At 37.7% G+C, this 23254-nt stretch overlaps 2 protein-coding genes across 2 annotated transcripts in view; both read right to left on the reverse strand.

Moving 5' to 3' along the window:
- clvs2 (clavesin 2) overlaps positions 1-12513 on the reverse strand; it is a 29529-nt gene extending 17016 nt beyond the window's left edge. The window contains exons 1-2 of the mRNA XM_017455523.3: positions 11306-12513; positions 8213-8387 (exon numbers count right to left, since the gene is read on the reverse strand). Coding sequence (XP_017311012.1) covers positions 8213-8387; positions 11306-11694 — 564 coding nt within the window. The 5' untranslated portion in view covers positions 11695-12513. The remainder of the gene's footprint in view (positions 1-8212; positions 8388-11305) is intronic.
- A 7545-nt stretch (positions 12514-20058) lies between these two features.
- On the reverse strand, positions 20059-23157 carry LOC124626303 (uncharacterized). The gene is made up of 3 exons (XM_047150963.2): positions 22333-23157; positions 22125-22217; positions 20059-22015 (listed from the first exon to the last, which is right to left on the reverse strand). The coding sequence occupies exons 1-3, from the start codon at positions 22745-22747 to the stop codon at positions 21846-21848; spliced, it is 678 nt and encodes a 225-aa protein (XP_047006919.1). The 5' UTR covers positions 22748-23157; the 3' UTR covers positions 20059-21845.
- Between the last annotated feature and the right edge of the window lie 97 nt (positions 23158-23254).

Raw genomic sequence — 23254 nt, forward strand, 5'->3', positions numbered from 1 at the left:
TCACACATTTATACCAGCTGCCCTTGTAAGTAGATAAGTCAGTAAAAGTCAGTAGATAACTGAGATCTTAATACTCGCTCAATCACTTTCAGTAACCACTTTATCCTGATCAGGGTGAGATCTGAATATTGATGTGCAGTAACGCTTCACTACTCGCTCTTAGTTAACTCTGAACAAAGCTCTTTGTTGCTCTCATCTCTTAATGGTGCACAGATTAGATAACGCAATCAACATAATGTAAGAGGGTGGATGAGTTATTTTTGGAATCACCATGAAAAGCCTGGTCCATCTGTCCATCTGAATCGATCTATAAGATCATACAGACTTTTGATGTATTCGAATAGTTGTAATCAAAGGTGAAACCCTGTTTGATGTTATTCATTCATCATTTATTCTTTATGAAACCCTTACTTCAAAACTACACTATTTGTAGCATTACTCCAGCCATTTTCTACACCTTTATGGTCATATCTCAGATGCAGATCTCTTTAGCTCTCATTCCTTTAGAAGTCCTTTTAAATCAGTAATATTCAATGACGGACATTTTGATTGGGTCAATATTTTGCCAGTTGAATGTTGTATGTGAAAAATAAAAATCAATATTTTTTTCATCTGTGTACACATGTAGTAGATTCTAATATATTCCTGTCAGACCTACGTTATTCTCTAAACACACACACACACTGCAGACCTTATCAATCTGTTGTGGCTGAGTGACATGAATGCGTTTCTTTCTGTGAACGCAGCCCATCTGGAGGGTGCATAGCATGGCGGTTGGACAGGTTGCCAGGGAAACTCGGCATGGGGTGGGATAAGGAAGATCGGTCAGCTCTGATTGGCTGCCAAGCGTGGGTTATTTCTCAGGACTAAGACAGACAAAAGGCAAGTCCAAGACACTGAAGGAAACAACAGAGGCCTACAGGAACAAAAGAGGTGCTACTTGAGAGACAGCCTCATGCTCTCTTTCCTCCCCGTTCGTCTGAGGAGGATTCGACGGCTTATTGCTTTTGCAAAAAAACAGCCATTTTCTACGCCTGCATCATGTGCTCCTTTTAAGCCCCCATTTGGCGATGCAGTGTATACTTCAGCTGTTGTCTCACAGGGTCCTTTTGAAACGCCATCCTTGTTTGAATCGGTTCGTTTTTGCCAATTTAAGCAATTTTCTATCCAAATTCAAATGTTTTCATCATCTGTGTAAATTCCCAAGTCGAAATCCTTAGAAAATTTCAGCATTCATGTCACTCATAATACACAAATGTAATTTCCTTACATATCCTACGTACTTCCTACAGCCCTGCTATCTCTGAGGTAAATTTAGACTGGGAAAAAAAGCACAGAAAGCCCTAGTGCAGAACAGAGCTGTGGTTGGTGGATGATAGATCATGCGTTAGATTCAGGCGTGGGCGTGCTGCTGGAAGAGCCCTGTGAGTGAAATCACATATGTGCTCCAGCTCCCAAAGAAGTCGTCGTAATCACAAAACAACTTTTAAAAAAAATAAAAATAAAACCATGACGCAAACACACATACTACAACATGCCATGCTAAGCAGAGTCTCTCAATGCTATGCAGCTTTATCCTGAAATGCATTGCAAAGAGAAAGATTACAGTCCATCTGCTTCTAGACAATAAGAAAGAAGCAGTGAGTGGGGGAAAAAATGGTGAAATATCATCTTGAACAAACACTTGTGCTAAACAGAGGCGGATGAATATAGACCAGAGCATGTATTACATGCAACAGCATGTATTTGAATTGCCATCACAATTTTTGGCAACATTAATTCATTATAATCAACCAGACTATTTGTGAGCGCAACTGAATCTAGACAGAGGTTTTTCTTTTATTGACATCATAAAATCATGGGATTATAAAGTTAAATGATTTAAAGATATTGAACCTCAGGTTTTGATCCTCAGTAAGGTCAAGTCAGATGCAACTTTTGAACTTTATATTCTTTAAGCGGAATTTTGATGTAAAGCTTCTAACATCAATTCAGTGTCGTGTGAATAGCTTATTCAATTAAATTCAATTCAGTTTAATTGAATTCACTTTGAGAATAAGAATCCTGCGATGAACACGGGATGGTTTTTATGATTACAGCAGCAGTCTTTAGGTAGAATTCGATGGCATCCAGGTGAGATTATCCACTGAAGCAAGGATGAGATTTGGGCATAAAGTGTTTTCTGGAAGGGCAATCAACATGATCTTATTTTGGCTAAATAAAAGTCAGACAGAACCTAAGTCTTGACTGGGGAATTAAATCATTAGTTACTCACTCCTCAGATAGGATTACAAAACATTATATATATATATATATATATATATATATATATATATATATATATATATATATATATATATATATATATATATATATCTGTAAAGAGTGTTTGTCTTAGCAGAAAAAAAACCCTTAAGGTTCTATACAGAACCATACACATACTCAAAAAAAAGCAACATTTAATGCACATAAAGTTTGTTTAGGTTTGCCCATTTTATCTCAAACCTATACACCATTCAGCCATAACATTAAAACCACTGACAGGTGAAGTGAATAACATTGATTATTTTGTTACAATGGTACCTGTCATGGAGTGGAATATATGAGGCAGAAAATAAACAGTCAGTTCTCGAAGTTGATGTGTTGGAATTAGGAAACAGGACGTAGGAAAAGGGTGCTGTTTTATGCCCTTCTGATATTACACTAATTTACAAATAGGTATGTGAAGTAAATGTAAAATACATTTGAAACATAGGAAAAGTGTCTTTACAACAATCTACATGCAACGAAAACATTAATAAAGCACTCGTCTACAGCAGTCCACAGCATTAGTCCTGTCCTGTCCCAGTACTACACTTTACCTTGAAATATAATCATTAAAAGACGTCATAATATAAATCATAATATTTTTGCATTAATGTGTGAATCCATTTAACATCTAATGCTTAAAACAACCTTTTCCACAAGATCTCCATTATAGTTTATAAAAAAATAAATAAATAAATTTAGTTCACTCATTCAACCCTGCTACCTGAACACATTCACCCTCATTAAACATCTGGAATATTCCAGAGCTCACATGGTCAAAAGGAAGTCAACAGAAATCCCAATTTCCTGATGATCATGTGAAAAATAAAAGTGAGTTTTCTTCTTGTTTTCTTTATTTTCAATGATAGTGCGATAATAACTGATGAGGTCATTTAGAAAATGCAAGGCCGTTACCCAAATTACAGATTGAGAGTTAACTTTTAATTAAAAACAAAAAAGTTTTAAGGAAATCATTCATTCGTCTATGCGTAATGTTCTCATGCAATTAGTGTGGACACTTCTTTGCGCAACATATTGTATAGTTGCTTATCCCATGCTAAAAACACAACCTTGTTACTTATATATTGGCCAAATCCAGGCAAGTAAGTTTGTAAAAAATAAATATTGTTGCATGAGATAGGTGACCACATGTTTGGGATGGTTAAAAAAAATGCATGATTTCTTAGATTCAATGTTGAAAATTATAATTAAAAAAAAAATAATAATAAATTTTTTAGATTTACTCCAGTGTCACCCAAATCATGGAAGCATTCGTGTGCTAAACCTAACAGTATTTAGCACATATGCATACATGCGCCTTTCATCTCTTCCCTTCCCTTTCCATATGTCAATCATACAAACATTTACGAACACACACATGCACGCTTTCGTTCACAGCAGGAACACCACATGACACATGGCAGAGATGACGTCGCTACTTAAGGCTGATCTGTGTAATGTGTATGTGCTTGTGAGGAAATACTCGCCTCGGTGTGCTGGAACAGTGTCACATGACCGTCCAACTTATCCCAAACTTACAAAATATGACAAATTTAATAACACATTGCGGATGCTGACACCTACAGGAGTACTTCTACATCATTTCTATGCATCGCCTTTGTTTTCCTTTCAAATGACTACAAAAGCACTGTCCCACGCAGTCGGTGAATGGTGTATTCTGGAGGCAAGATGCTAATGGCAACGATCAATTATTCACCAGCTAATCTGTCTGAAGAGGCGCTGGAATGTGGAATGGGCTCATCATGGGCCAGCATTAAAATTCAGTCAACAGGCTTCACTTGAAGCTGTCTGCATGGCAAATCAGAGCTCAGACTCCCTAGTTGGGGGGGGGGGGGGGGGGGGGGGGTGTTATAGGGGGAGCAATACCCTTACGAAAATAATCACGTACATTTTGCATGTGATTATGCAAACAATGTGCGATCGTGTGAAAAAAGTATGAAATTGGATTTCAACGTTATTGCTTGTGAAATCAAGAAAATTATGTCTGAGAAATAAAACCACATGTGCTACAAAAATTAATTGCATAAGAAATCACGTGCGACAATCAGAGGTGTAACGTTACACATATTGATATCAGGTCCAATACCACACTCATTTACTCATACCCATAAAGTTTGCTCTGATAATGACATCTCATAGCAGGTGATGCTACAGTTTGTGACGTAAACCTAGTGTACCTTGTCACGCCTATGAACAGCATGAAATGACAGCTACATTTACATTTACATTTATTCACTTAGCAGACGCTTTTATCCAAAGCGACTTACAAATGAGAAAAATATAAGCAAAGCGATATATCAAGCAGAGAACAATACAAGTAGTGCTACCATACAACATCCATTAATTGAATTCCAGAAGAAGCAAAGTGCACAGAGTAGAGGTGAAAGTGCAATTGTTTTGTTTGTTTGTTTGTTTGTTTGTTTGTTTTTGTTTTTTATTATGAGTTGGTTAGGTGTTCATGGAAGAGGTGGGTCTTTAGCTGTTTTTTGAAGCTGTTTTTTTTTTTTTTTTTGCTGTTATTTTCACAGCTCTGCGAAAATATCTGTGAAGATTTCACTGCTACAAGCAAATGCTTGCTAGGTAAGTAGAAAATGTCTACGTACAACCTTAGGTCAAAACAAGGCTTTCCAATGCAATGAAGAAAACAAAGTAATTCACTTACCACTCTACACAAGCGGTTTTCCCAAGTGGAACAAAAACGCTTCTCCACTACAACCTTATTCAATCCAAGGCAACTAATGTACTGTAGCTGGCTAATGCACTTCATTTAAAATCAGCTAGCTAACAATATAAAGAAACAAAATTGACTAAATTAACAAAATTTCCCTTGTGATTACTTGTTATTATTAAGTCTTATGGTTTGAAAATATAAAAAATGCTGTAGCATTACTACAAAATTAACTTGCGATGCAGCCTGAGCTCATGATAATTTTGTAGGAAATTCAATAAGCAAGGGCAATGTTGATGGAACACAACACTTAAAATTTTTTTTTTTTTTTTTAACAAATATCCAATCCTCTATATCAACTCCATTGCACCATGGTGCCACCTCACAGTTTCACATCTTCTCTCCGTGTTCGTGTGGATTTCCTCTGGGTTCTCTGGTTTCTTCCCACTCTCTCCCTGTATGTATATATGCATGGTGCCCTGTGATGGACTGGTGTCCCACCCAGGATGCTCTCCAACCTCACAACCTGTGTTCCCAGGATAGACTTTGGATATTCCATTACCCTGACTGGGATAAAGCACTTGCTGGAAGATGATAGCCTCGTGAAAACAATTGAATGTGAAATTACTTAGTGGTGAGTAATTCTTACTTCTAAATAACTGTACTTCCTTTAGGTGGGTTCTCAGTGATCACATATTCATGTTTAAACCATGCAAAGCTGACATGATAAGAATGCACTTGATAAAATATAAAGCATCATTTAGGCTTATATTTCCTCTTACGATAAACATCCATCTCTCCATTTTCTATCACACGGACACACACTGTAGCCAATCAGCAATGATCAAGGTCAATGACGAAGGACCTACCCTTCATGTTTTGAGTTAATGCTTTGTTTATGTTGTTTGTTCATGTGTATTGAGCTTATGGGCCATACATTGATTTCACATTGTGTTAATCCTTTACTGTTTGCCATTTTCTTCAAAGCTGTGTGAAGATTCATTGCATCATTTGGCAGTAGGTTGAGCTCATTAAAATGTTCATTCGATATTATACAATATACACTATAACTGTCTGTGTGTCATTTACACTTAAGACCTTGCACCATTTATACCTGTTCATGAATTAACCACTCCAGTCTACTCCGACTCTGAAAAAGATCAAACACTAGTTGTTACAGTGTAACAACTAGTGTGTCCACTAATTAAGAACCTTTTGCTTTGTAGTAATAACAACTCTAACAGGTGTAAGATTCTGTCAGAAGCTAAAATGCTACCCAGCTATGATAAGTAATTACAGTGGCACAATAGACGTCCCTAATTGCTATGCAGACGATGTTCCCAAGCCTCAGAACATAAGGCCAACACTTGTTAGTGTACCTCACAGAGAGAATAGCTAATGCCCTTAACCAGACTGACTTCCTCAGACTCAAGCACCTGCTTGAGAAACAACATTACTATGCAATTCAAAGGCTGATGAGGATTATGCAATTCAAATGGTTCGTAGGTTGTTAAACAATCAGAGCAGCCAAGAAAAGACATACAGTTTAAAAATAATAATAATAATAATATAATAATACTGTGATCTCTCGTAACTGGTGGAACTATCCACCTGAGCAGAGAAGAAGAAGTTGCATGCAGTACAAAGCTCATGTGGTTTCATTTCATCGCATTATTGCAATCATTATCAATAAATTGAGATTAAAAGCATTTAGAGTGATTTACTTGTACATTGTATAATAATTAAATGTATCATAAATATTGTAAGTTCCCTTATAAATCAAATGTATTGCCCTTTTTTGGATTCTCAACTGAGATCACTTTATTAAGAATTTGATCAATCTGCCTATTGATAATTTATTTGTATTCTATACCATTCATATTTGTAGAATAAATAAATGTAATTTATTTTTGTATTACAACGCAGCACTGGTGCATCATTGTGTACTTGTGCAATTTCATTCCCATGTTTTTTTTCCCCCCTAACTATTTAACCCTTTATTGCATGGCATTGCCATATGGCAACAAGTAATTTATCACCAATTTTTTAATAGGCAATAATACAAAACTATTATGTTCCAATGTACCTGGAAAAGGGGGCTTTAACTTTGACATAAAACAAATTGCCATGTCACATGACCAGTAAATGCTGTTTGGACTTCCTTTCAGGCAATCACATGGCATAATGAAGGTCATCATTGGGGGGCTCTCAAAATTTGACAAATTTTCTATATTTAGGCAAAACTACTTAAAGGAAAAAAAGTGAAATTCTATCTGAGCTGATATTTTTAAGTGGTAAAATGTAATTTTGCTACATGGCAACAACATGCGATAATGGAACTGTGATATATGCATTCATGAATTGAAACAGACCTACATAGCACAAAATACACTAGGCTACTCTAATAATATATTTCAATTTTTTCACATTCAAAGTAAAAGAAAACCAACATTTTTTAATTGTACATTATTTTCTAAATTTCATGTTTCAAGAGAAAGAATTAAGAATTCAAGAGCAAGAATTAAAAAGATACTTCACCCAAAACATCATATATTTTGTGTTATTTTTGACTATATGATACTTTCCACCATTGCACACTGTTGCCATACGGCAACAATTCACCAACCACCCCCCTTTAAAAAATGTAATTATTTTACCTTTTTTTTTTTTTTTTTAAATATAATTTTGTTTCTTGAACTATTTTTAGATGTAATTATTCATATAGTAGAGGGTTAAAGAGTCCACAGAGGCAGGTGGGACAAATAATTCCTGAAGCTACAGTAACATATGAAAGTTGGTCACGTTCATGTACTTATTCATACAGATCCAGTATAACAGCTTTACAGTTTCCAAACTCAATAATCGTAATCCCAGGACAATGTTAGGAGTACTTCAACAGATAGTAAGTAAGGAACAAAATATTCGAGTACATGCTGTTATCGGTAAAAAATCAATACTACATATTTACTCTTACTGCACCAAAGTTCATTATGTTTCAATAACAGCACATGTTGAACTGTTTTACAGCTAGTGTTATAGAAAATTAATCAACACCTTCTGACCAATCAGACAGAGATTTCAACAGTCCTGTTTTATAAGAGGCAATAAAGCTTTTCAGGTCGCATCAAACTTCTGATTCTTAAAAAAAATCTGATTCTTATGTTCATGATGAACCCATAAGAGCTTATTATGCAAATGAGATGTCTGTAATGTTACCTGTAAGCCCTCGATGGCCAATCTCAGCATGCTTGGAGTGAGTTTAGAAGCTTGCTTAAATGTGAAATTACTCCAGTCGATGATCAACACAAATCCATTAACTTGAAGCTCTGGGTCTTCGATCATGGCCTCCAGTGACAACAAAATGGCTCTCAGTATATCCACAAAGGTGTACCTAGGAACATACATCAGGTTTTAGGTTGAAAAAGCTAACAAAAACAGTAAAAAACAGTAAAAAGCACATATTTTTTCTTGATTTTTCCACCATCCTCTTTGATCACATTTTCCCGAACATACAGTCTTTGTCCAGCATCCTGAGGCACAGCAATACATCAGTAAAATGTGACAGGCTTCAGCACAGTACTGGATTTCATCTGGCAAAGCAAATAAAAAAGAATGAAAAGAGACTGACGTCATTTTTAGTGGCGCTCAAATCAATCAGGCTAATTGAGGAACCATCTTGACCCTCTTTGTTCTTGACTCTTGTTTTTGCACAGGATGCAGACTTTACAACTCTCAGAGGCAATGTTGTGACTAGTCTGGATTCAAAGGCCCTTTAGACTCAAGTGAGGTGCCGTGTTCACTTCTAATGAGCCAGGATTCATTAGATTCCTCTCCATACATTTGCTACAAATGTCCACTTTTTTATTCAAGTCCACACAGAACGATGTGAACGTGGCCTACAAATATGAATGCTGATGAGGACTTATATGATTGTTCTTTTTTTTTTTTTTTTTTGCTACTTTTGGATAGAGCTTTCTGGTACACTGATATCATAAGATGACTTGCAATATTTTGAAACCTGTGATGAGTCATGGCTAAAGACTGGCTTGCATTTCTTGGACTTTTTCATTTCTCAAATCAAGCCATGATTTATCAAAGAACAACAGAAAGCATACTTGGAATCTGTGAATCTTGAATCTCTGAACCTCTTGCCAGGAGGCTCACAGAACGCGATAAAACTGTGGTTTGCTAAAGTACTTATTTACGCAGTATACTGCAGGGTTCTGTAATATCAGCATCGCCAAACACCAATAACTATGCTTACATCCACGTATTTCGATGCGAATTTTGATATATCACATAAAGAAAACGCTGGATGGAAAAATGCGTTCGACTGAGGCAGATAATTTTTTTTATTCGATAAGAACACATGCGTATAAACTATGATGGAAACATTCTCTTGAACACGAGATGGAAACGGTGCTTTTTTCCCCCCACAAACGTTTTAAGCGATATTCCAAGTTTTCCAATTTTGCATAAGTTAAATTCATAACTTATTGTTGCAATAATAATTAATGATACACAGTATTGTGCAATCTTACTGACCAACTCCAGTAAGTGAGACTTACTACCCTGTACAGTTTATAGGCTTCTTGCTCATAACACACCTGATCCAGATCATTAATGGCTTGATAATAAGCTGTTCAGTGAAATGAGATGTTTTACCGCAGAGGAAACTAGAAACTGTGTAGAATGGGATGGGATGTGAGAACCTCTCTGTTAAAGCAACGTTAAACATTTTTTTTATAGGATTATAAAAATGTCTTGCTGAAGGAAAACTGACAGGCACTCTCATTGCAACAATTTTTTTTTTTTTATGCAACTGTCTCCACAACCTACATAGTAATCTTAAATACATTGATATATTATGTGTATGTCTTCTTGTATCATGTTTTAAAATAGATTTTTCCATAATGCCCAGTCCTATGTTGATATCATAATAATAAAACATACATGTGTGTTAAGTTAAATAAAAACAAAATTTAGCCCTAAAGAACATTTTACTTCACTTACTATGAAAAAATCTTTATTCTCAGTGCTGAAAAGCAGAGCAGTAGTGCTGAAGGACAGCTCAAATGCTTCAGGCCTTTCCACCCCATTAGTCCCATTATGGTTTCCAGATGAAAGTGACTGTTACAGTTAACACTGTGTCAAACTTGCAAACCGGTAGCCATTTACACGACTCAGTTTATATGAAAGCTTACAGAGGTTAAGGTTAGGGTCAGTGTTCATATTGTTTCTTGTGAGATCTTTTGTATAAAAAATTGACATTACAAGTTAGTTTTTTTAAGCATTCCAAACATCATATTACTTAGAGAATATGTGCAAATGTGATACTCGTTCTAGCATGATGCAGTGCTATTTTGTAGAACCTTGGCTTGGTCAACACCGGTTCCTCACTATAAAAATGCACTCAGAAAAAAAACAAAAAAACAAAAGGGGTTCCTATGTGGAACACTGTAAGAAGTGTTTCCCCAGAGGCACACATCCAATCACCTTCATGGATTCCAGTTTTTTCCTCCGTAACTAAATGTGACACGCTCAACAATCTCAAGTAGGGCAGACAAAGCCAATGTTACTTAACAGTGATGATTGCCAGCTTGGCCCAACCAGCTACAAGCTGCAACAATACAAGCGGAGCTGGTCAAACTGGAAGATTATCTTTACCATCAAATTAAACAGATCAGTATTACTGTTTATTAGAACAGTAAATGGATCAATAAATCAGTCCCTCCAGGATTTTGCGACTGCAGAAATGAACGCAAAATCAAGGAAATGCCACAACATTCGGAGAAGCTTGCAATTTTTCAAAATTACCACAGATTTTCTGCAGATTTGGGGCAAGACGCGTCATGTCACGTCATCAGAACGCGCATTCAGCCAAAGCTTCTGTCGATTCACGTGCGTCGAACATGAGTACAGCTAAAAGGTCTCATTTACCAACAAACATCAGTGTGAAAGACAAATTTGTGCAATTGCGATTTCGCCAATTCAAGTAGTTTTCCTCAAAGGAAGATACAAAAATCTCCGCAAATTGCATCGCAAATTTTGGAAAAAGCCGCAGCAAAATCGAGAATTTTGAGCCGCAACGATGACAAAAACACTTTGTGAAATCCAGTACGGACTGATATGTTGGAGATGTTCGGGTTATTTTTGTTAAAAAATATACCTATGATGTAAAAGTTACCAGCTGGTAAAGATGGTCTACCAGCTTGGCCAGCTCACAGTCTGTGCTTTGTTAGTCAGACCAGCTGGATTTTTCAGCAAATTGCAAATAATCTGGCAACCCATCCCAAAACCCAGCATCACCTGCTCTGGTCCCAGTTGGCAGCGAACAGGACCAGGATCTTCCTCCCGTGTCGGTCCAGGTTAGACAGCACCCCGGGGAAACCGTCCTTGAGGGCCTGTTTGATGCCAGGCTCTGTGGCCTTCAGGTTCTTGAACATGTCCAGGTTCTGCTGCCGGTACTCGAAGTACTGAGCGAGCAGACGGAACGCCTCGAAGTGGTTGAACTTCCGGGCGCGCAGGAAGCGCAGAATAAAGGCGTCGTCCGTGCGCAAGAAGCCGATGTCGGGCCGCGTAATGATCATGTCCCGCACCTCCTGGATGTCCTGGTGCAAGGTGTCAGGGTTCTCCTTCAGCTCCGCCTTGGCCTTCTCCAGCGTCTCGGCGGACAGACCCGCCTGTAAATGAGTCATCGCGCCGGCACACTTACCGACACCGAGCAAAATCACAAGTGATATCCTGGGATCTGTGGCTGTGTCCTAAATAAAATCACCACTTTAGATCCTGTCCTGAGAGACCACACACACACACACACTCACACACGCACACAAATTATTTCCCCCAAATTTGACCGTCACCGGTAAACAGGATGCCTTTTTTGGTGGTTAAAAAGAAAGAAAGAAAGAAAGAAAGAAAGAAAGAATAAATAAACCACGAATTTGTTGTACATTCATCCGGTCATTTTAATCGATCGTGGTCCAAAACGCACATGTAGCCTAAAGGATCTGGATCTTGTATCCGACTTCAGACAAAAAGCCCTTCGTTCATCCACATCAACCCACATAAAAGGCGCAAATAAATAAATAAAATCAGCGATCAGCATCAAAACCCCGCCGTTAGTCTACACTACACTACACTATCATCACGCCAAGAAGCGGCCGGGCAATGCGGCACCCTGCAGCAGCAACTCCGCTCACAAGTCTCCGTCTGCTGCGCATCTCAAATGGAACATGTGAAGATGGAAGTCATCGGGAATCAGATCGCACTGAGCATCCCGGCGTTTTCCGCCTCCAGTCGCAGATTTCCATCATGTGTTTAGAGACAGGTTTGGATCAGTGCTGCGCTGGCTGCTTTTGTTTCTGCTGCTGCTGCTGCTTCTGGTGGTGATGATGATGATGGCGGTGACGATGATGGTGATGTTGATGATGATGACTGTGAGTGTGTGACTGAAAAAGAAAAAAATATTCCATACGGCTCTGGTCATACAGTCCATCCACATATCCAACCATCCAGTACATGGGGGCGGGGCGGGAGGTGTGAGAGGAGGAGGAGGAGGAGGAGGAGAGGAAGAGTCCTCTTCTTATTCACAGCATCCCTTTAAAGCGCCTGCTCAGAGGCAGTGCTCTTACACTGTAGCATATTTTACCTTTGCCTCACCGTTACCGACATTTCATCACTTTTAACTGAAGCCTGTGTGTGTGTGTGTGTGTGTGTGTGTGTGTGTGTGTGTGTGTGTGTGTGTGTGTGTGTGTGTGTGTGTGTGTGTCTGAGAGAGAGAGAGAGAGAGAGAGAGAGAGAGAGAGAGAGAGAAAGAAAGATAGTGATAGAGATGCTCCTGCATGCTTGACCATTTGCAGCTACAAAGACATACGTGTTTGGATCACAGAAGAATGAACACAAATTAAGGTTGCCATATTTTATATTATATATATACAGTGGGGGGAAATAAGTATTGGACACGTCAACATTTTTTTCTGTCAGCTAAATATATTTCCAATAAGGTTATTCACATAAAATTTTCACCAGACATCAGTATTGACTCAAGAAATCCGCAAAAATAAAGAATTCACAACATTAAAGTCCATAAAAAAAAATTATGTGTAATAAAGTGGAATGACACGGGGGAAAAAGTACTGAACACGCTAAGAAAAAGCAGTTCTCCAAGGCAAGGTCAGACAAGGAACCAGCTGAAATCCATAAGTAATTATACCTCCTATCTGTGCAAGTTAATATCAGCTGGGTCAGTAAATTGATGGTTTATATAAAGGCTTTTCATTACCAAGGTGTCACACAAGAAACATCTCATGATGGGTAAAAGCAAAGAGCTCTCCCAAGACCTTCACAATTTTATTGTTGCAAAACATATTGATGGACTTCTGAATCCTCCAGTAAGCACCATTGGGGCCATTATCTGCAAATGAAAGCAACATCACTCCGTCATCAACCAGCAACGCACAGGAGCTCCTCGCAAGATTTCTTACCAGGGAGTCAGAAGAATAGTCAGAAGAGTAGCCCAAGAGCCAAGGACAACTCAGAAAGAGTTCCAGACTCCACACTTGGATGCAGCAGGTACCATTGTCACAGAGAAAACTATAAGCAATGCACTCCACTGCTCACGCTCACCCCGCAAGACTCCATTACTAAAGAAAAGGCATGTTGAAGCTTGTTTAATGTTTGCTACAACTCATTTGGACAAGCCTATGAAATACTGGGAGAGTGTTGTCTGGTCAGACGAGAGCAAAATTGAAGTTTTTGGCTGTCATACTCCACACAATGTTTGCAGAAGAAATAGCACTACACATCATCCTAAAAACACTATACCAACAGTGAAGTTTGGAGGTGGAAGCATCATGGTGTGGGGCTGTTTTTCATCACATGGTACTGGCAGACTTCATATAATTGAAGAAATGATGAATGGAGCCCTTTACCGGGAGATTCTTGAGAAGAATCTGCTGCCATTAAATCTGAGCGTAACAGACATCATTACGTATTGCTATACTACTACTACTACTACTACTACTACTACTACTACTACTACTACTAATAATAATAATAATAATAATAATAATAATAGTAATCATTTCATACAGGGTGGCACAGTGGTTTAGTGGTTTAGCACATTTTCCTCGCATCTCTGGGGTTTGTGATTCGAACCCTACCTCCGCCCTGTTTCATGATCTCTCCGCACTTCTAGGGTTTCCTCCAGGTACTCCGGTTTCCTCCTCCAGTCCAAAGACATGATCTGTAGGCTGATTGGCATTTCCTAATTATCCATAGTGTGTGAGTGTGTGAATGTGTGTGTGATTGTGCCTTGTGATGGGTTGGCACCCCATCCTGGGTGTCCCCCACCACGTGCGCCGATTTCCCTGGGATAGGATCCAGGCTCCCCCGCTACGCTGTGTAGGATAAGTGGTATGGAAAATGGATGGATGAATAATTCACACAGCTTCAGTTACCACTTTATCCTGGTCATTGTGCTGATGGATCTCGAGGCTATACTGTGGAACACTGAGAATGAACTGGGAATACACTCTGGATGGAAATGCCAGTCACCATGCATACACCTAGGGGCAACAACGCATATCCAGTCAACCTCCAAGCATTGTCCACTTGGACATGGTGAAAACATTTAAAACTCCACAACAACAATAACCCAAGCTCAGGATTGAACTGGAGACTATGCAGCTGCAAGGAAGAAACAAGGCCTATGGTGCGGTGCCACTCTCTAATAATAATAATAATAATAATAATAATAATAATAACAATAATAATAATAGAGACCTCTTCCTTTATCCCCCAAGTAAAACAATACTTTCAAAAATTAAAGGTACTCAGTTAAACTACCTGTCATTGTTAAGGTCTTATCATGTAGCTTACATTAATGAATACATGTCCCTTAGAGAAACACTATAGTTTTCAAATAAACTTACACCACTTGTAGCCTTAAGGGAAATACATGCATGCACTTATTTTCCCTAGAGGGTGCAAGCAATGTAACTTTATTAACTAGGCTACAACCTTTTGCTTCCCCCACCATGCAGGATATTGTGTATTCCTCCTTAACAGGATCAGGAGGATTGGAACTGGTCAGTATTCAATGCAATGCTGCTTTCTTCTGTAGGGGCCGCAAATGTGATTACTGTGAACTGTTCAACACAAGCTGGACAATGTGGAGCCTGAAAGAGGCAGATTTCTCTTTATTATTCTCTCTGTGTAAGGTTTGGGACAAACACACCAACACACACACACACACACACACACACACACACACACACACACACACACACATACAGTACCTACAAGCCGGTGATTATGAACTACCATACATGAAACATACGGACACACACAAACACATACAACAGGCCCGGGAATACACACAGTAGCACTTGAAAAAAATGCAATCATTGCTCTCAAGCACCATCTGTGATGAGGAAGCTACCGTAAATGGAATGAGTGTTCAGTAGTCATGGTTTCATACTCATAATGAACCTGGTGGCATTGCATTCTGATGATGATTTCATGGAAAAGCCTGCAATGACCATTTGTTTCTCTCTCTCTCTCTCTCTCGCTCTCTCTCTCTCTCTCTCTCTCTCTCTCTGTGTCTGTCTGTTTTTAAATTCATTTTGATTTCCTATGAGTAGTATTATCTGGATTCATTCACCCATGCTCGGATATACAGTGTCATCGTCAGTAAGGATCTAAAATTTACATTAATCGTATGATTCTAGACTTATGGGACACCCTGTATATTCTTTCATTTAGTTCTTAATTCAAGACTTCCCATACAGCAGAATTCATTTAGTTTGAATTTGCACTTTGTACTTGGAGAGTTAATTCTGCTTTTTTTGGCGTGCTTTCATGATTAAGTGAAAGAGTGAAGGCTGATGGTGCATCATAAGCCACACAGCTGGCTAGGCGTTAGGATGTGGGGGCTGATATGCAGGACTTAAAGGATAAGGCCACATGTAGATGGGGAGGTGCAGAGGGCACAGGGACACACAGCTGAGTCGTTTGAAAGAGAAGGGAGGGCTCCCTGGGGATGGCAGGATGGAGGAACGATAATTACATTCGGTAAGGCCACTCAGGGAGATGCAGAGGAAATCCAATGAGTGCTGCTTCTTGTATGCGAAATTGCCTTTGTTGCAGAAGAGCAGCTGTCACTTTAAAATGGGTCAGTCAACCATTTTGGCTTCTATTTTTACGGTTTAGGTCCTTGGGCTTTTAAGAAAAGATAAGGTTGATAACTTGGCAGGCAGTCACTTAGGAGTCTTAATTTCAGTACAATGATATGGCTGATAGAAATGTCAATAGATTATTGGCTGAATGAAAATGTCAATCATCAAATGCCAAATCAAGGATATTATGCACATGGTTTATTCTTGGGTTTTTTTCTTTCATAATTGCATATTGACTCTGGACAGTGCAAAGAAATAGATATCTTAGCATATCAGGATATCTTGAATAAAGGAAAAGTTATCTAATATTTTCTCATTATGAGACTATTATATAAAAAAAGACCACCATTTACAAATTTCAAGCTTAAAATGGACTTCTTTCTATACATAAACACTATTATCTGCCAATAGAATAAGACAATTTCCAGCTTGAAATGAGTAAAATATAATAAATAAAATAAAAATAGTTACATTTGCCTATATTCAAGATATACAGTTCACCCTTGGTCAATATGAGCAAAGAAGGCTGTGAAAAATTGTCTTTGTGAAAAAAGAAAAAAGCCTCTATTCTCATCCAAAACCAAACTCAAGTGTCTTCAGTTTGCCAGACACTACTGGAACTTCAAATGGGATAGGGTTCTATGGTCAGATGAAACCAAAATAGAGTTTTTGGCAATAAACACCAGAGGTGCCCACAGTTAAATATGGTGGTGGCTCTTTAATGTTTTGGGGCTGTTTTTCTGCCAAACGTCCGGGCCATTTTGTTATGAAGCATGACATCATGGACTTGAAACCCATAGAAAATCTATGGGGTGAACTGAAGAGGACAATCCACCAGCGTGGACCTTGAAATGTGAAGGATCTGGAGAGATTCTGTATGGAGGAACGGTCTCAGATCCCTTGCCATGTATTCTCCAACCTCATCAGGCATTATAGGAGAAGACCCAGAGCTGTTATCTTGCCAAATGGAGGTAACACAAAGTATTGACTAAAAGGGTGCCAATAATTGCTACACACCTATATTTAACAAATATATATTTTTTAATAAATCTGTGTTTTGTTTGCAATTGTTTGATATCCACGAGTGCAGAGTATTTTTGTGAATTTTTTTAACAAAAGATCAAAAGGTTAAACAATAAAGACAATTTTCACAGCCTTCTTTGCTCATATGTACCAAGGGTGCCAATATTAGTGGAGGGCACTGTATTTGCAGTAAAATGAGTTACGTTGTCTAAAATTATCTTCAGGACCTGAACACTGCATCCCTTTAACCAGCCTTAATGTGACTTGTTAGGTCAACTTTTTTTTTTTTTTTTTAATCTTCTTTCTTTCAGTTCACTGTAACAAACAGAACTATATTCATACATAGATACATATTTTAAAATCTATATTAAATATTCATTGACTATTCTAAGTATTTCAAATCTGACTTTGGACCACTAAGCAAGTTCATCACATACTGTATTGATCTGATGCATTACAACACCAAATTAATGAATTAACCAAACATCTCAAGGACCCAAATCTTCAAAAGTGAGCTGATTCTACTTCACATGTGTAAAAACCACTGCTCTCCTGCCAGGAGCTACCTCCTTCCAATGAGCACAAAAACACTTGGCTGTTTTTCTCTCCACTCTGGTTATGGAGAATCCTGATAAGTAACATCCAGTTGTACATCATTCAATGGGTTTGCTTTATTGTCTTATCGATCATGGTCACCTTATATTTACACGAGCAGTGAGTTAATCAATCTCATCCAGTCAATCACATTGGTACTATATTGCCTTTCTGTAACCACAAGGTGTCACTCTGGTACTTGTTTGAGTTCCAGGGAGCTTTTTACAGTGCCATGATCCCAATATATAAACCTCTGAAACGATCTTCTCAAAGTTGACAGGGTCGTGATTATATTCTGGAATTTATTTTATGCTATTTATGGTTTGCATTCTTGTACAGTGTCATCCATATTGGAAGAGCCCAGACTTTGCTTCTTTAACTGAAGGGACAAATTTAGGTTAAAAAAAAAAAAAAATGAAAAATTATCACGGCAGTTGAAATGTTGTGCTGTTCTGAAATATGTTCATACCTGAGGATTTCTTTGTAAACACTAGACATACCATTGCAAATAAATAAAATAGCTAAACTTAATTAACGGCGAGTATCACATTCACAGTAGAGAAAATCGTGAAGGTTGTAATGGATGCTATAGTATAAAATCATTTGGGTCAATGACGAGTAGATTCTAACTTATAAGATCACCGATGAATAAACGAATAAACCAATATATGACCAATAAAACTTATGCAGTTGTTACATTATCAACAAACCCTGTGTAAAGAAATAAAGCTGTGCAGTTACTCCTTCATAAGTAAATACACCCTGAAGACATACATATGATATATATATATATATATATATATATATATATATATATATATATATATATATGTATATATATACCGTGGATATTAAAAAGTCTACACACACTTGTTAAAATTGCAGGTTTTTGTTAGATAAATACATTTTTAAAAAATAAATAAAACCAAGTTCAATAATATTAGGACTTTTCCACCAATAAATGAGCTGCAGGAAGTACTGGTTGCACTATATGTGATTGTATCCTGTATTCTACACATGTCTAGGTTATGGGGTAGAGTGGCTAGACAGAAGCCAAAACATACATACAATCACCCAAACCATATATTATGGTCTGATTATGGTTGAACTTCTAGGCCTTAATTTCAAACGGTATATCTGGCACCTCATCATAAATACAGAGGCTTTAATCAAGACGGAGAGAATCATGAAAAGTTTGAAATTTCAATTGATTTTGGCACAAAACCTTCAGGCGTCTGCTAGAAAATTGAAGATGAAGAGGAATTTCACCTTTCAGCAAAACCACAACCCAAAACATGCATCCAAATCACCGTAGGAAGGACCTCAATAAGATCAACATTGTGGAATGGCCCAGACAGACTCCAGACCTGAATCCAATTGAAAATCTGCAGGGTGACCTGAAGAGGACTGTGCACAGGAGCTGCCTTTGCAATTTGACATCTCTAGAACTTTTCTGCAAGGAAGAGTGGGAATATATTATTATGGGAATATATTAGTCAAATTGATAGACTCTTAGCAAAAATACTGAGTGGTGTAATAAAATCAGGTGCTTCAACAACGTATTAGTTTAGGGGTGTGCACACTTATGCAACTAGGTATTATAAGTTTGTTTGACTTTTTTCTTCCTTAAAATGTTGCTGACTGTTTCTCACGTTCTCTTAATAGGTTGCAATTTCACATTAAAGGAGGAAAAAGTTATGTTTGCTTGGGTTATTTATTTATTTATTTATTTTTACATCTGCCATATTAACAAGGGTGTAACAAGCAGTAACAAGGGCTTGAGAATTTGACTAGGAAGAAAATGTGACGTCTGTAATGATCTGAGTATAAATACAAGTGAATCCCAGAATCCCAGTAGGTTTTGGTATATTGTATTGCAAATCTCAGATGAGTTCAGATGTTCAGTACATGCTGTGACTGAGTTTGCGCAGTATGAGCAGTCAACATTCTAAAGCTAAAAAGTTACTAGGTTCTGGAAAACTCCAACTTAGCTTTTTTTGGATATGTATAACATTGGTAAAATCACACAACAATGTAGAGGCCTCTGTAGTAATTAACACACTGGTTAAGTAGAGCTTTTAAACAGACTATATATATATATATATATATATATATATATATATATATATATATATATATATATATATATATATTTTATCAGACTAAAAATAATCAGACGAGAGGTTATGCTCTCCATCTGCAGAAAGTTTGCGTGGAGTTTAATTTTCCACTTTGTATTACATTCAGCCCTAACTACAATGTGCATCATGTTTGAACATTTTGATTTAATATACAATGAAGCAAAGAATACATTTTAAGATTTAAAACAATTTAGAAAAAATATTCTTCCTTAAAGAAAAAAACAAAAACACGGTACACAATAACAGCAATAATAATACTAATAACAACATTGTTATTAAGTCTGAGATCTGGGGAGTTTGGAGGCCAAGTCAACACCTTGAACTCTTGAAGTCATGTTCCTCAAACTGCTCCTGAACAATTTTTTGCAGTGTGTTCTGACACCTTTCCATCATATCAGTAATTTGTGTTAGTGTAGTTCTTCTGTGGGATCGGACCAGACAGGCTAGCCTTCCGTTCCCACGTGCATCACTGAGCCTCGGGCAACCATGACCATGTCGCCAGGTTCACCGGTTGTCCTTCAGTGGACCGTTGTTGGTAGGCATAGCGGGAACACCCCACAAGACCCGTGGAGATGCTCTGACCTGCTTGTCTAGCAATCACAATTTTACCCTCGTTAAATTAACTCAGATCCCTATGCTTGCCCATTTTTCCTGCTTCCAACACATCAACTTCAAGGACTCACTGTTCACTTGCTGCCTAATATATCCCACCCCTTGACAGGTGCCATTGTAATGAGATAATCAATGTTATTCACTTCACCTGTCAATGGTTTTAATGTTATGGCTGATTGGTGTAAATATGGACTTGTATGGCAAAAATATACATTATCTACAGATAATAATAAAGTTTTTTGTCTTTAAAGAAAAATGTTTAACAGTTTTTCAAACCAGCATATCACAAAATGCATTCTGGGACTACCAGGGGCGTAGGAGCATGGGGGTGGTGGGGGGTTAGTGCTTGCTACACTGAGATTTCACCATATCACTTAAATGTGTGACTGTGACTGTTTTTGTTGTCTAATTTATCATTTAAAAAAAAAAAGATTCATACAGCAAGTAGGTCAGCAGGCTGCAATATATATTTTGTTACTTGGAATGTCAAGTCCTTAAATCACCCTGTCAAACGTAGAAAAGTACTTTTCTATTTCTGTAAAGCTGCTTTGAGACAATGTCTATTGTAAAAAGCGCTATACAAATAAAATTGAATTGAACTGAATTGAACTTTTCCATTTGAAACAACTTAAAGTGGGGATCACCTTCCAACATAAAACCCATTTCTGTAAAACAGACCATTTTAGATGGAACAGCGAGTGGCTAGGTCAGTTATATCACTCTAATTTTAATTCTAAATCTAGGGCTATGGCAATTCTTACTGATAAAAATACCCCATTCAAGGCTTCAATGGTTGAGGCAGATCCCGGGGGTCAGTTTGTCATAGTAGTAGGTAAACTGTGTGATATATCAGTAGTACTGACTAATGTGTATGCACCAAATTATGATGATAGCATGTTTTTTTTTTTTTTTTTTTTTTTTTTACAAACGTCATCTTTAGACTACCAAATCTTGACACACATTATTTGATGTTAGGAGGAGATATGAACTGTGTAATGTCCTCCTCTTTAGACCGCAGTTCTGTCAGAACTACCATCTAAATCTAAATCAACACATACCATTAAATTATTTCTCTACACCAATGGGATATCTGTTTGGCGTTTTCGCAATCCTGGCGCTAGAAGCTATTCTTTCTTTTTATCTGTTCATCAAACACATTCATGTATAGACTATTTTTTGTTAGAAAAGGAAAAAGTGTGTATTTGGGGGAGGGACAAAACCTACATTTTGAAATGTGTGGGGCTCTTACGCCTATGGGATCCACAGTTGTGAGTGAGTAGCCTTGTACACTTTTTGTGCTCATGAAAACACGATCCAGTAAGCATTTGTCCTCTGTTGGAAAACAGACATGAGTTCACTATTCGATCGACCAGGCGTCTGCTCCTTGGTGCCCCCCAGTAGTTTCTGAGGCTTCACGTTCCAGCTTACTGTCCCAGAAGCTCCAGCTTCCACTTCCACAGGCACTGCTCCTGTCCAGATGTGTAATGTAATATAGTGTTGATTATTTATTTTGCCAGTAGTTTGGTAAGCTATTTTTCCTGATTACTATTACATCTAGAGATTATTTCCATCACTTACCCTGAGGGAGGTCGATAATTTGGTGGACCACATTGAGGATCTCCATAACGGCTTCAAGAACAACTTCTCCATCCACCTTCACCATGGATCCCTCTTCAGTGGCATAAATAAATAAATAAATATTAACAGTCATCGAAATGTTTATAGTAATAGATATGGAAATATTAGCTGGTCTGTGGTGTTTCACTGCTCTCCAGTGTCCCGTTACCTTCTTCCTCTGTTTTAGATGACTTCTTTTTCTTCCACCAGCTCAATTTCTTCCCCTTCTTTTCCTCTTTGTTGGGGTTATTAATTTCATTTCCAGCTTTGGAGATGTTTTCCTTTATCCAAGGGAGATCATCATCTCCTGCTTCCTCTGTTTTAGATGACTTCTTTTTCTTCCACCAGCTGACTTTTTTCCCCTTCTTTTCCTCTTTGTTGAGGTTATTAATTTCATTTCCAACTCTGGAGATGTTCTCCTTTATCCAAGGGAGATCATCATTACCTTCTTCGTCTGTTTTAGATGACTTCTTTTTCTTCCACCAGCTGAATTTCTTCCCCTTCTTTTCCTCTTTGTTGGGGTTATTAATTTCATTTCCATCGCTATCAACACTATCCACAGAACTGAAAAAGCAAAACCTCATTTTCGCTCCCTTGTGTGTCTTGTCTCAACACAGAATAAATGAAGCGTTGGTGTGTAAGGATTTAACCTCACCTTTACCAAAGTGACATCATATTCCGGAAACTATGGTGACGAGACGATTCTATAATTCCGTATTCTATTTGGAATTCTATTGTGGGTACTGCTTCCACAAAAACAACAAACTAACACTTCACATATATACAGTCCCATACACAAAAATATTTATGACACAGTTCAGTAGCGCATTTAATCATTTTACATTTTTTCTGTATTCTTTGCCCTGGCATCTTTATTTGCACTTACAGTAGATCTTACAAATAGAAGTATATTCACAATTATTCCCTCCATGCTCATCTTGGACAGAATTTTGAACACTTTAAAGAAAACATCTTTTCAAACTTGTTGATTTTGCCTTGTGCTTTAGATTGCTGTTGCGTTATAGAACACAACTTCATTTCAATATAAACTTTATGGAGCTTACAATTCAGTGGCACAGTGAAGGTGCAGT

The sequence above is a fragment of the Ictalurus punctatus genome, chromosome 25 (genome assembly GCF_001660625.3).
Source record: "Ictalurus punctatus breed USDA103 chromosome 25, Coco_2.0, whole genome shotgun sequence".
Classification (NCBI taxonomy): domain Eukaryota; kingdom Metazoa; phylum Chordata; class Actinopteri; order Siluriformes; family Ictaluridae; genus Ictalurus; species Ictalurus punctatus.

Bases quoted from the DNA above. Each gene is read 5' to 3' on its own strand.
- LOC124626303 (XM_047150963.2), bottom strand. From the start codon at position 22,747: ATGAGGTTTTGCTTTTTCAGTTCTGTGGATAGTGTTGATAGCGATGGA. The intron at 22,218-22,332 runs GTAACGGGACAC...ATGCCACTGAAG, and splicing joins ATCTAAAACAGAGGAAGAAG to AGGGATCCATGGTGAAGGTG. The intron at 22,016-22,124 runs GTAAGTGATGGA...ACATCTGGACAG, and splicing joins AATTATCGACCTCCCTCAGG to GAGCAGTGCCTGTGGAAGTG.